The sequence below is a fragment of the Bombyx mandarina genome, chromosome A1 (genome assembly GCF_030267445.1).
Source record: "Bombyx mandarina strain Sakado chromosome A1, ASM3026744v2".
Classification (NCBI taxonomy): domain Eukaryota; kingdom Metazoa; phylum Arthropoda; class Insecta; order Lepidoptera; family Bombycidae; genus Bombyx; species Bombyx mandarina.
The window spans coordinates 8,047,459-8,060,895 of NC_143234.1; the positions used below are offsets into that span (position 1 = coordinate 8,047,459).

The 13,437-nt window shown below is 44.0% G+C and overlaps 1 protein-coding gene across 1 annotated transcript; it reads left to right on the forward strand.

Moving 5' to 3' along the window:
- The first annotated feature begins 216 nt into the window (after positions 1 to 216).
- On the forward strand, positions 217 to 9,675 carry LOC149499497 (uncharacterized). Its single transcript, XM_089739757.1, has 2 exons — positions 217 to 2,237; positions 9,581 to 9,675. Exons 1-2 carry the CDS (start codon positions 548 to 550, stop codon positions 9,673 to 9,675), a joined length of 1,785 nt encoding a protein of 594 aa, XP_089595883.1. The 5' UTR covers positions 217 to 547.
- The last annotated feature ends 3,762 nt before the right edge of the window (positions 9,676 to 13,437 follow it).

Here is a 13,437-nt window from a genome sequence, read left to right on the forward strand (position 1 = left end):
GTTACACTTCTCGAGCGTTCTCGATTTTATTCTATACTAGCTGACCCGACAGACTTCGTAGTGCCTCAATCGATAAATAAACTAAACTTTTGTATAAAATGAACTTAAAAAAAAAACCAAAGTAATCCGTCCGACGGGGGACACATCAAAGGTTAAACAAAATTGTTATTTTTATTTAATTCCGAGCATTTTCATATTTATCTACCTTTTACACAGTCCGACAGAAGCACCCGCCGCCTGCGGACGTGCTCATCGACCACTCAATCGCCCGGCCATTGTTCGCCTGGTTTTATTGTTAGTCCGGCCTTTGTTCACCCGGCTTTTGTTCGTGGCACATCTGCCGACAAAGTGTGCTCCTGGAAGTGTTTGTTTTGTTTTGGTTTATTTTTGTTGTTTCCTTTTTTTTTGTTGTTCTTTCTTTTTCCTGCAGTAATTGTGCCGCATCGCCACCTGTGTTCAATCGAACCGCTAAGTACCGAGAAGTTGGGGCCTCGCCGCAAGGCGAGTGTGTTTAAGACCCGGGACAGCCCCACCTGGTTCAGACATCATGGAAGCTTTATTTACAGAATTCCTCCGACTTCGCCACCCAAAGCTCACTTCTGAGTTTCTGGCTTTCAAGGCCGATCACGCCGTGAGCCCTCTTGCGGATTCCGCCGTGCTCGTCGCTCCCGCGTCGTACACCGCAGCGTCCGCCATGCCTGCCGCTCCCGCGTCGCCTATACTAGTAGCTAAAACTGCTGCGTCGTCCGCCGTGGCCGCCGCTCCTCTGGCGCGATCATCCGCGGGTTCCGTAGGGTCCCACGGACGTCCTGCATCTGCCCGTAGGTCGCCTGCTCCCGAACCTGCTGCCTCCTCGTCCTCCGACTCTGACTCGGACATGGAGGTCGACCTCGCCCCCGCCTCATCGACGGATGGATTCACCCTGGTACAAAAGGGTAAGAAGCGCGCTGCGGAGTCCCGAGCTCCCGCGGCCGCTAAAATTAGTAAAGCCGCGAACGCGTCGCGCCCTCGCCCTCCGACTCCCGTCGCTCCCCCTGCCCGTGCCACACCGTCGCCGCGTCCAGTGGCACAAAATAAAACTCAGACCCCTCCCCCGGTAATCCTTCAAGAGAAGGCAGCTTGGGACCGAGTTTCCCTGGCCCTTCAGGCCAAAAAAATTAATTTTATCAGCGCCCGTAACCTCGCGAACGGGATTCAAATTAAGGTAACGACACCCGACGACCATAGGGCCCTCTCAAGCTACCTCCGAAAGGAGCGTATAAGTTTCCACACTTATACGCTTCAGGAGGAGCGTGAACTTCACGCGGTCATACGCGGCATCCCAAAGGAATTAGATGCCGATCTCGTCAAGGCCGACCTTCTAGAACAAGGTCTGCCGGTCAATTCCGTGCACCGCATGCACACAGGACGTGGGAGGGAGCCATACAATATGGTTTTCGTCGCTCTCCAGCCTACCCCCGAGGGCAAGCAAATTTTCAACGTACGAACAGTCTGTAGGCTTTCCGGAATAACCGTCGAAACCCCCCATAAAAAAGGCACTCCGAGCCAGTGCCATAACTGTCAGTTGTACGGGCACTCTTCCCGTAATTGCCACGCGCGCTCGCGATGCGTCAAGTGTTTGGGCGATCACGCCACGAGCCTTTGCACTCGCGATCAAAAAACCGCTACGGAACCGCCTAGCTGCGTCCTGTGCCGAACACAGGGTCACCCCGCGAATTACCGTGGTTGTCCCCGAGCCCCTAAAATAAATCGCCGCGTCGCCCGCCAAAACCGCCTCCGAGCTTTCGGCCCAGACATCAAAGCCACGGCACCCTCTGTGCCGAAGGCTAAGCCTGCTTTCGTGCCGGCGTCGGTGCCCAGCGTCTCGGCCTGGGCTAAACCGTTGCCGTACACGAACACGGCTACAACTCTCTCCCCCGCGACTCGTCCCATATCCGCGATACGTCCCTCCCCCGTGACTCGTCCCTCCCCCGCGACCTGCCCTCCGACCTCGTCAGACAATCTCGCTCTAGCGATCGACTTTTTTCAGTCGATCAACTTTGATCGCGTTAATGCTTTGGGCGACGCCATTCGCGCCGCCTCCACTGCACAACACTTCATCGCCGTTGTGCAAGAATACGCTGACGTATACGCGTCGTTAAATACGTACGTCCTCCCCTCACTCCGCCGGTTTTCAATGGCGTACATAAGTAGAATCAAGCCCCTATCCATAACGATAGGATTTTTTAACGCTTACGGTCTCGCAAATCAACGTGATCAGGTTTGTGATTTTTTGCGTGACCATCAAATTGACATCTTTTTGGTGCAGGAGACCCTGCTTAAGCCCGCGCGCCGCGACCCTAAAATCGCGAACTACAACATGGTTAGGAACGACAGGCTCACTGCTCGTGGTGGTGGTACCGTCATTTACTATAGAAGAGCCCTGCATTGCGTCCCACTCGACCCCCCCGCGCTTTCTAACATCGAAGCATCAGCATGCCGAATCTCTCTGACTGGACACGCGCCGATCGTTATCGCGTCCGTTTATCTTCCACCGGATAAAATTGTTCTAAGTAGTGATATTAAGGCGCTGCTCGGCATGGGAAGCTCTGTCATTCTGGCGGGTGACCTAAATTGTAAACACGTCAGGTGGAACTCTCACACCTCAACCCCTAATGACAGGCGCCTCGACGCGTTAGTCGATGATCTCGCCTTCGATATCGTCGCTCCGCTGACCCCGACTCACTACCCGCTAAATATCGTGCATCGCCCGGATATACTCGACATAGCGTTATTAAAAAACGTAACTCTGCGCTTACATTCGATTGAAGTAGTTTCAGAGTTAGATTCAGACCATCGTCCCGTCATTATGAAGCTCGGTCGCGCTCCCGATTCCATTCCCGTCACGAGGACTGTGGTGGATTGGCACACGCTGGGCATCAGCCTGGCTGAATCTGATCCACCATCGCTTCCGTTTAGTCCGGACTCTATCCCGTCTCCTCAGGATACCGCTGAAGCCATAGACATCGTAACGTCACACATCACCTCGACATTAGATAGGTCATCGAAGCAAGTTGTAGCGGAGGACTTCCTTCACCGCTTCAAATTGCCCGACGATATTAGGGAACTCCTTAGAGCTAAGAACGCCTCAATCCGTGCGTACGATAGGTATCCTACCGCGGAAAATCGTATTCGAATGCGTGCCCTACAACGCGACGTAAAGTCTCGCATCACCGAAGTCCGAGATGCCAGATGGTCTGATTTCTTAGAAGGACTCGCGCCCTCTCAAAGATCTTACTACCGCTTAGCTCGTACTCTCAAATCGGATACGGTAGTAACTATGCTCCCCCTCGTAGGCCCCTCAGGCCGACTCGCGGCGTTCGATGATGACGAAAAAGCAGAGCTGCTGGCCGATACATTGCAAGCCCAGTGCATGCCCAGCATTCAATCCGCGGATCCTGTTCATGTAGAATTAGTAGACAGTGAGGTAGAACGCAGAGCCTCCTTGCCAACCTTGGACGCGTTACCGCCCGTCACCTCAATGGAAGTTAAAGACCTGATCAAAGACCTACGTCCTCGCAAGGCTCCCGGTTCCGACGGTATATCTAACCGCGTTATTAAACTTTTACCCGTCCAACTCATCGTGATGTTGGCATCTATTTTCAATGCCGCTATGGCTAACTGTATCTTTCCCACGGTGTGGAAAGAAGCGGACGTTATCGGCATACACAAACCCGGTAAACCAAAAAATAATCCAACGAGTTATCGCCCGATTAGCCTCCTCATGTCTCTAGGCAAACTGTATGAGCGTCTGCTCTACAAACGCCTCAGAGACTTCGTCTCATCCAAGGGCATTCTCATCGATGAACAATTCGGATTCCGTGCAAATCACTCATGCGTACAACAGGTGCACCGCCTCACGGAGCACATTCTTGTGGGACTTAATCGACCAAAACCGTTATACACGGGAGCTCTCTTCTTCGACGTCGCAAAAGCGTTCGACAAAGTCTGGCACAACGGTTTGATTTTCAAACTATTCAACATGGGCGTGCCGGATAGTCTCGTGCTCATCATACGGGACTTCTTGTCGAACCGCTCTTTTCGATATCGAGTAGAGGGAACCCGCTCCTCCCCGCGACCACTCACGGTTGGAGTGCCGCAAGGCTCCGTTCTCTCACCACTCCTATTTAGTTTATTTATTAATGATATTCCCCGGTCGCCGCCGACCCAGCCAGCCTTATTCGCTGACGACACAACCGTTTACTACTCAAGTAGAAACAAGTCCCTAATCGCGAGTAAACTCCAGAGCGCAGCGTTAGCCCTCGGACAGTGGTTCCGAAAATGGCGCATAGACATCAACCCGGCGAAAAGCACAGCAGTGTTATTTCAAAGGGGAAACTCACCGCTTATTTCCTCCCGCATTAGGAGGAGAAATATCACTCCCCCGATCACCCTCTTCGGCCAACCTATACCCTGGGTCAGGAAGGTTAAGTACCTGAGAGTCACCCTGGATGCATCCATGACATTCCGCCCACACATAAAAACAGTCCGCGACCGTGCCGCATTCATTCTCGGCAGACTCTATCCCATGATCTGTAAGCGGAGTAAAATGTCCCTTCGGAACAAGGTGACACTTTATAAAACTTGCATAAGGCCCATCATGACTTACGCGAGTGTGGTGTTCGCTCACGCGGCCCGCACACACATAGACACCCTCCAATCCCTACAATCCCGCTTTTGCAGGTTAGCCGTCGGGGCTCCGTGGTTCGTGAGGAACGTTGACCTACACGACGACCTGGGCCTTGAATCAATCCAGAAATACATGAAGTCAGCGTCGGAACGGTACTTCGATAAGGCTATGCGTCATGATAGTCGCCTTATCGTTGCCGCCGCTGACTACTCACCGAATCCTGATCATGCAGGAGCCAGTCACCGTCGACGCCCTAGACACGTCCTTACGGATCCATCAGATCCAATAACCTTTACACTAGACGCCTTCAGCTCTAGGAGCAGGCTTAGGGACCTCGGTAACCGTACTCGTCGAACTCGACAAAGAGTTCGCCGTGCAACCTAACCCATGAATCAGCTCGCTGAGTTTCTCGCCGGATCTTCTCAGCGGGTCGCGATTCCGATCCGGTAGTAGATTCATTCGCGAAGCAGCTACTCTTGAGTTGTTAGGTCTCCTTCGGAGGCGCTCGGGCAGCTGTTAGCAAATCCCACCCCTCCTGGCTGAGCCTTTGCTCGCCCACCTGTCCTGGTGAAACTGGAAAGGCCTTCGGGCCACCAGTAATCACTCAATCATAAAAAAAAAAAAAAAACCTTTTAAACCTTCTCTGGACTTCCACAAATAATTCAAGACCAAAATTAGCCAAATCGGTCCAGCCGTTCTCGAGTTTTAGCGAGACTAACGAACAGCAATTCATTTTTATATATATAGATATCTTATGATATTCGTTTCTGCTACTTGACGACAGATGGCGTTACTCTTACGGGCGCAACATCATAGAACATAAGATATTTGACAAAAGACTAAATCTCGCAAACAACATTTTCAAGGTAAGCTTATATGTATATACAAATTCCGAACATTCAGACCGTAGGTCCACTGAGCAATTCCACTCCTATGGTGGAAGATCTTTCTTTTGTCGTAACCCCCAAAGGCTCAGACAGGATTTTCAGGCGCTAAGATCAAAAATATATAATAGTCAGATTTGCGAGACGGTAATTTAGGAGTGACTACTACCGATGAGGTCACGTATATGCGTCTGGCGAATAGCCGATAAGATTCTTATTAGTGGCAAAAGAGATTCTTATCTCAAAGGTGTCCAGAGTTGAATAGAAAAATAAAGATCCGATACGCATAATTAAAACTATTTTTACGGATTAATCTCACGTTTTATTTCATTTCAACTATTTTAATAATAACTCTGCCAATGCCGGTCCCAAGCCTGGATGAGAAAAGAGGAGGGTTAAGTTGGAGTTCGACCTTTCCACCGTAAAACAGTCAACGCCGAATGTCTGGCGGCGGTTAATTAGTCGGACCCAAATAAGGCTTTAGCGGCCTTGAAGAGCTAAATCTCTTCCAAAAACCGTGGAAGGACGCGGAAACCCTATGTGTATTTTCCCAAGAAAGCTTCATGAGGCCACGGCCCTCAGAATTGAGGATTATCGACGCAAGGAGGAGGAGGATGTGTAGTGGCAATGAGATTTTCCGCAATTGAAATTGCCATTAATATTTCTGGAATTGAGATTTCAGTAAAATTAAGAGATGCATTTATTTGAAAAACAAGTTGCCACGTGTATTTCAGTAATGGTACAATTTTATATGATAGTGAGGTCAGGGAACAATATCCTGAACCAATTGCAACCGCACACATTTCTTGCGTCACACGCAGCTCGATAGTTTATTGGTGGCGAAAATTTACACAATAATCAAATACAGATACAATAATTTCAAGGATCGACACCTCAGTATGGCAGATGTGTGAACAGTATGCATGGTCATGGAGGGAGTCGCGAGAAACGAAAAAAAATTATTACTATACCCGTTATAGTCAACGTACATACCGTTACGCGCTGGGGTTCGCGATAAATAAAATTTCACAAAAGTACAACTTAACTGTATTCAACACTTAGAACACTTAAAATACTCAACAAACATTTAAAACTCTCCATTCGCTTGTTCCGCTTCGCTTCAGGTGATCCGTTCGCTGACTGACTGCGTGCCATCTCTACAACGCTTTTATAGTCGATACCTCATCCCTAGAATTATTGAGAATATTCCACACATCTCTAGTAGTAGCTTCCGCTATCTGACAATAGATTGCTTTGTACTTCTCGAGCGTTCTAGGTCCTTCGATATTCATTCGACTATTTGGCGATAGATGGCGCTACTCTTACCGGCGTAATAATACGTAAAGAACTTGCCCACTGAATTTCTCACTGGATCTTCTCATTAAGGTCCCGTTTCCTATCCGGTGGTAGATTCTGCGAGGCATTGCTCTTGTTGGGGCCAGTGTTAGCAACACCTTCGGATTGAGCGCCGAGAGCTCACCTACACGCTAGGATAACGCTGATTTAGCCTCTCAAGGCTATCAGCATAGGTAGAAAAAAAAGAGCTTGAATTTATTTACATACGCAATACAGAAAGGTCATGAAAGTTATAAAAATGTCTGTCGTATAAAGATGTCAAAATGAGATATTTTTCTGAGTTTCTCGCCGGATCTTCTCAGTGGATCGCAATTCAGATCCGGCGGACGATTCAACGAAACACTATCTTATAGAGCTAGTATAGCCCCACGGGGTTACTAGGATAGGTAGAATGAAGAAAAAAACTTTTATGAAATGTTTTTTTTTGCAGACTGTACTATTTAATGTCATACCCATCGAAAACAACTTTTGTGGTACATAATGCATTAAACGTAAAAACATTTAAAATACGAGCAGATTAATTAAAAGCATATTTAACAAACAAATTTTATTAATGCTTATTTTTGTTTTAGCGTATAAAAATATACAAAAACACGTGTGTATACATTTCGATATTTTTTTATAAGTCTGCGTAAGTTCGCGTTGACATTTAAATGGAACTATAGTGTTTTGACGGATGTGAGACCTGGAGAGTGACCAAGACACTCACGAACCAACTGCAGGTATTTGTAAATAAGTGCTTGAGGTCGATACTCTGCATATTCTGGCCAGTCACTATCTCTAATAAAGACCTTTGGATCATTAAATGTGACCAACACCCCATCGCGCAAGACATTGCCCTTCGGAAATGGCGTTGGATAGGACATACTCTACGCCGCAGCGGAGTCAACGCAGCATCAATCGCCTTTAAGTGGCAACCGCTTGGCAGGAGAAGACCTGGTCGCCTTGTACGTACTTGACGAGGCACCGTGGAGAGTGAGATGAGGACTGCCAACGTGACCTGGAGTGATCTCAAGGAGCAAGCGCAAGACAGGGTCGAGTGAAGACAACTTGTGAGAGCCCTATGTACCAGCGGGGATGCCCTAGGACTACAACAACAACAACATAGTATTTTCTTCGATTTTTGCGAGTCGTAGTTAAAGCTAATTTTACGGCTTAGTGCGACTACACTATAAAAAATATTAACAAAGACACACAATATTTAATCTATTCTCAATTTGACAACAGACGTAAAGAACAAAAGTTTGACAATAAATAGTATGCATGCGTGTGTGCGTCAAAGACATGGTAGTAGTGTGTGTAATGTTTTCTTTATTGATTTAATGTATCTTTTGTGCAATATTTTAAAAAAATATTAGCATTGTGCACTTCTTCTCTATATTCTCTATAAGTGTGGAAAATTTCATACTCCTCCGTCCGCGCAATTATCGTAAAAAGGGATACAAAGTTTTTGCTTCACGTATTAATATATAGATAAATTAAGAGATAACGCGCGATTAAACCGTAAAAATGGTTTTAATTATTGAAATGTATATATTAAGTTTTTTTAGTTTATTTTTTCATGTTTGGGCCATCCATAAATTACGTCACGCTAATTTTAGGACTTCTAAATCTCTCAAGTCCTTGTCATAGGTTGTCACATTTTTAGAATTCCCTGATATGACGTCACACATTTTTCAATTTTATGCATGTATTTAAAAAGAATCAACGGAGAAACCTATTTTGACTATTATCTTGTTTTTATAAATAATCTTTATTAAAATCAACATAAAGCCAGATATTTTAAGTAACAGAGGAAGCACTAACATAAACTAGCACTAAACCAAACACTAAATGGTCGTTAATTAAAAAACAATAAACGACTGCCTATAATTTAATTAGTATTTCCGTACGTATTTTAAATCTTAATGTGTGACGTCAGAAAACTTTTGACCTCCTCCTGCCCTTCGTCACACAACGTCACATTCCGGTGACACCTCGGACGTGTGACGTAATTAATGGATGACCTCTTTGGGTTGGGGTCTGTATCTAAAATCCCAATATTAAATTAATGAATGCTACGCTACAGGATCGTACTTTTTTTCCTCCCTAAGCTGATGGTCTAGAGAGATCATTTCAGCGTAATCTTAACAAGTAGGTGGGCTCACGGAGCTCAAACCTGACGACGTTGCTAACACTAACCTTAGCAAGAGCAGTGCTTCGCAGAGTCTACCACCGGATTGGAAACGCGACCCACTGAGAAGGTCAGGCGAGAAACCGGCTGTGTCTGTGGGTTAATTTACTCATCGAGCCCTTCGTCGCAAGCGACGAGTTCAACAAGAACGATTGACCGGTAGGATCGTAGGTGATGGTGGTTATACATGGACTTATATTTACTGGTTGTCGGCGCCTTGTGAGCCCGCAAGGTAGATATCATCTGCCTATTTCTGCCGTGAATCAACGCTGCGTTCCAGTTCGAAAGGAGGCATAGCTGATATATTAATTAGAGAAAAATAATAAAATTAAAACTTGACTACATTTGCTTAGAATAATTTTGATTGGGTTTTGTTTACTTAGGAAATGATCCACGCCAGATTTCTCCCAGACATTATAGAAACAGTAGATGTAGACGTTATAACTTAAGAGAATTATCCCAAATGTAGGGTGTGCAAGTGTGGTCATCGCTCAGTAGGGCAGACGGCAATGACAGGGAGTACGCACGCGCCCGACGCGCACGTGCGCTGCATATGTCGAGTAAACATCACGCAGGTGTCGATAACAATTTGAACGTGTAATTATAAAAAAATAAATAAATAATACTTTTAGAAGTAGCACCGATTAAGCTTGTAAACAACTTTGGACTCGAATAAAATGTATATTATATCGGAATCTTATATCAATTACCATACTTTTTTTAAGCTTTTAATATCTTAACACACATGGCACACATCTACCGTACTTAATACCGTCTTTACCATAAGGGCACACGGGGCCCGTACCCAGGGCCCCCATTCTCAGGGGGCCCCGAAAGACCGACAATTTCTCTCACACGTTTATTCTCAAAACATTTTTGTCGGGCACATTACACTTTTTTCACAAATCAGTAATCAGAAGGTATTAACAAGACATATACTATGCCTATAATAGAAGATTTTGCTCAACAGAAATCCCGAAAGAAACCGTTATCGAAATCGCAACCATAAAACCAGTCTAATTCTATTATCTAATATCATCAATTCTAAATCAATCAATTCTAATATCATTAATGACGTATTATATTATACTGTATTTGATTAAGTATAATAAATGGTCATACTCAGTAAATTTTTTTAATTATAATTAGCTTATTTTACTTTCCAAAACGGGCCTCAAATTCTTGTGTGCCCAAGGGCCCCATCCTAGTTTAAGACGTCCCTGACCGTACTGAATGTACCTGTACTATACCTGTGAAACTAAATTTTGCAGCGAAATTAATCACATCGAGACGTGAAAGGATATTTAGTTTAAGCTCAATTTCGCTTTATCTTTTTTATTAACAATTCTTTTTATTTGGTATTAGCATTAACGGTTCGATGTTTTTAATTGAACTTCAATTATGCTTACTCCATTCAAATAGCTCAAGGAGTTTTTTGTTATGATATTTTGTCCAAATTTTAAATTTTAAATGGCTCTCTTATGATGTTTCAATAATGTAGCTTAAAGAAATTGGCTTTCACCTTTCAACATGTAATCAAGATCCGATGACAATAACAACGATATTATTGACTTATTGAATTTACTTAACTTAAATACGGAAATGATTTTTTTTTTGTATGTAGTTCGAATCGATTTTTTTTTAATACTAATGATATTTATTTCAAAAATATATATAGTTAGAACGTGCAGCGATATCCATCTGTTTCAATTTAATTATTAAACGAATCATCTGAGCGGATTGATTAACGAAACATCCTTGAAGGTCGCAGAGGGCGCTCTAAGCATATGCGTTACATGTGCTCAATATACGTCATACGGAACCTAAAAGATTAATGTCATTATCAATTGGATGACTATAAATGTTTTTTTTTTAATATAGATTAAATACCGAACGTTATTTTAGTAGATTCGATCGCAAGAACAGAGTGTGTGAGAGAGAGAGAGAAAGAGAGAGAGAGAGAAAGAGAGAGAGAGAGAAAGAGAGAGAGAGCGAGAGCCACACCGATTCCTCAGTCCGTCCAGTTTTATGTTGTCCTGCAAAAATAGCCGGTCAAAAGGAAGATCTTCTAATGAGCGGGTCAAATTGCTCGGTATACCGACGGTCCGAATGTTATTGTTCGGAGCTTTTACATATTGAAAGGTAAACCAAATTAGCCTTTCACCACTCGATATGCTTATCTTGAAAATGTCGTTAGCGAGATTGAGTTATCCGTCAAATACTTTGTATTCTGTGATAGCTACTCTTTTTTTTATTGCTTAGTTGGGAGAACGAGCTCACGGCCCACCGGGTGTTAAGTGGCTACCGGAGCCCATAGAAATCTACAGCGTAAATGCCGCCACCCACCTGAGATATGAGTTTTATGGTCTCAGTATAGTTACAACGCCTGCCCCGCCCTGCAAACCGAAACGCATTACTGCTTCACGGCAGAAATAGGTCTGGTCTAGGACTGACAAGAGGCCTTACCACCAGTAACAAAAATGTGGACCAAAAACTAAAGAAACCGGCCTTAGGTTTTTTTCGGATTGCCTTAGAAGACGAACGAATGCACCCACTTACCCATAGATGCCCTAAAAAACCCTCAAATTGGTTCGTTTCGCAGCCGAAGACAATACGACAGAGTCATATTTAAAGCTGATCTTGTTCGAACGTTGCGGACTCCTGAGTTATGAGAGCTATAATGCAAACAAAAGAGCTACGAACTCTGTTCATTATAATAACTTCCTTATTACCGGGGACACCTTATTCGAAGCTAATCTTGGACTGCGGATGTTAAATTTTGTTTCGACATTTTCACAGCGATATATTTTGTTTGTTTTTGTTTTTGACGATGCGGAGGTGTACCCTAACCGGAAAAAAACGTCCGTAACGTAAGATTTTTCTTAGTAATGCACACAGTGTACGACTTAACTTTGTAAAAATGTACAAAAAATAACATATTTTTTTTATTGCTTCGATGGTTGGACCTGCTCACAGCCCACCTGGTGTGAAGTGATTACTGGAGCCCATAGACATCCACAACGTAAATGCGCCACCCACCTTGAGATACCACTTGAGACCTTAGAACTTATATAAAAAAAAAGATATAAGTTCTAAGGTCTCAGTATAGTTACAACGGATACCCCACCCTTCGAACCGAAACGCATTACTGCTTCACGGCGGAAATAGGCGGGGTGGTGGTACCTACCCGTGCGGACTCCCAAGAGGTCCTATCACTGGTGAAAATAACATATTTTTGGTACATATTTTTTTATCATTCATTGACCACGATCTCAGAGCGTTCGTTTGCGCAATACACTAACTCTTATGCAAACAACCGTGAATGAAGTGTACCACAATAAGTTCGCACGTTACCGAATGACCGTGGGTTGTTGCGAAACCTCCAGTTTTATTTTATTTATACCTCGAATATAGAACTTAAAATTAATATTTTTATAATAAGGAACTTCGTTCCTATCCGATGTCCCACGACACCATACATCTTTTTTTTTTATACTTCAAGTCAAACTACAACCAACCCAAAGTGCAGTGTAAAAGTTATCTGTCGCTATCTCTTACGCTAAGTTTCTTTTTATTTGAAGGTATAAAACCATTAAACAATTAATTTTATGTGTCAAACTATTACCAGCCTAAAGTGCAGCTTCAAATATATATATGTCGCTCTTTCAACGCGATATTTCTTCTATACTAATATATAAATATACAGTGGTTTTTACGGATGTTCAGTTATAACTACTGAACCATGCATCCGATTGACTTGAAACTTGGTATTCATATAGAAAATACATGTACTTAATGGATAGGCTAATATTTATATGAGTGTTGAACTCCCTAATAATAATGACAATAAATGATAATGTTAATTTTAAATGCCCAGCGAAGCAGGCGAGTACGGCTAGTTTTATTATAAAACTATTAAACAGTTAGTTTTATGTATCGAACCCCTGGCTGTAAGCTGACAACGGGCTTACTGTAAACAAAAGTCGTGATTATGACGAGGCTGCGCCGACAATCCTGGTAGAAAAACTTCCTTGTGTTAATGATACCACGAAAACGGATTGTCGGTAGTTTTAAATTAAATATAAATGTAATGGAAAATTTTGTTATTTGTAAGTTTTGACGTGACAACGTCTTATAATTCGATGGAGCCGGCTGCACGCACGAAAAAACATGACTCATGCGGCGTTACCTCGCTCTGAGGCGTATTTTCTTATGACGTTGTCACGTTCAACTATCATCAGTGGTTGCGCCAGCGTCATAACAGATTTGTAGATAGATGTTTTTATAATAATATGGCAGCTATGACACTTTTCCCTTCCCCTTCCTCACCCATCCCCCGCGCCCTGGATTGGCTA

Bases quoted from the DNA above. Each gene is read 5' to 3' on its own strand.
- LOC149499497 (XM_089739757.1), top strand. From the start codon at position 548: ATGGAAGCTTTATTTACAGAATTCCTCCGACTTCGCCACCCAAAGCTC. The intron at 2,238-9,580 runs GTCTCGCAAATC...ATCGCTCAGTAG, and splicing joins AGGATTTTTTAACGCTTACG to GGCAGACGGCAATGACAGGG.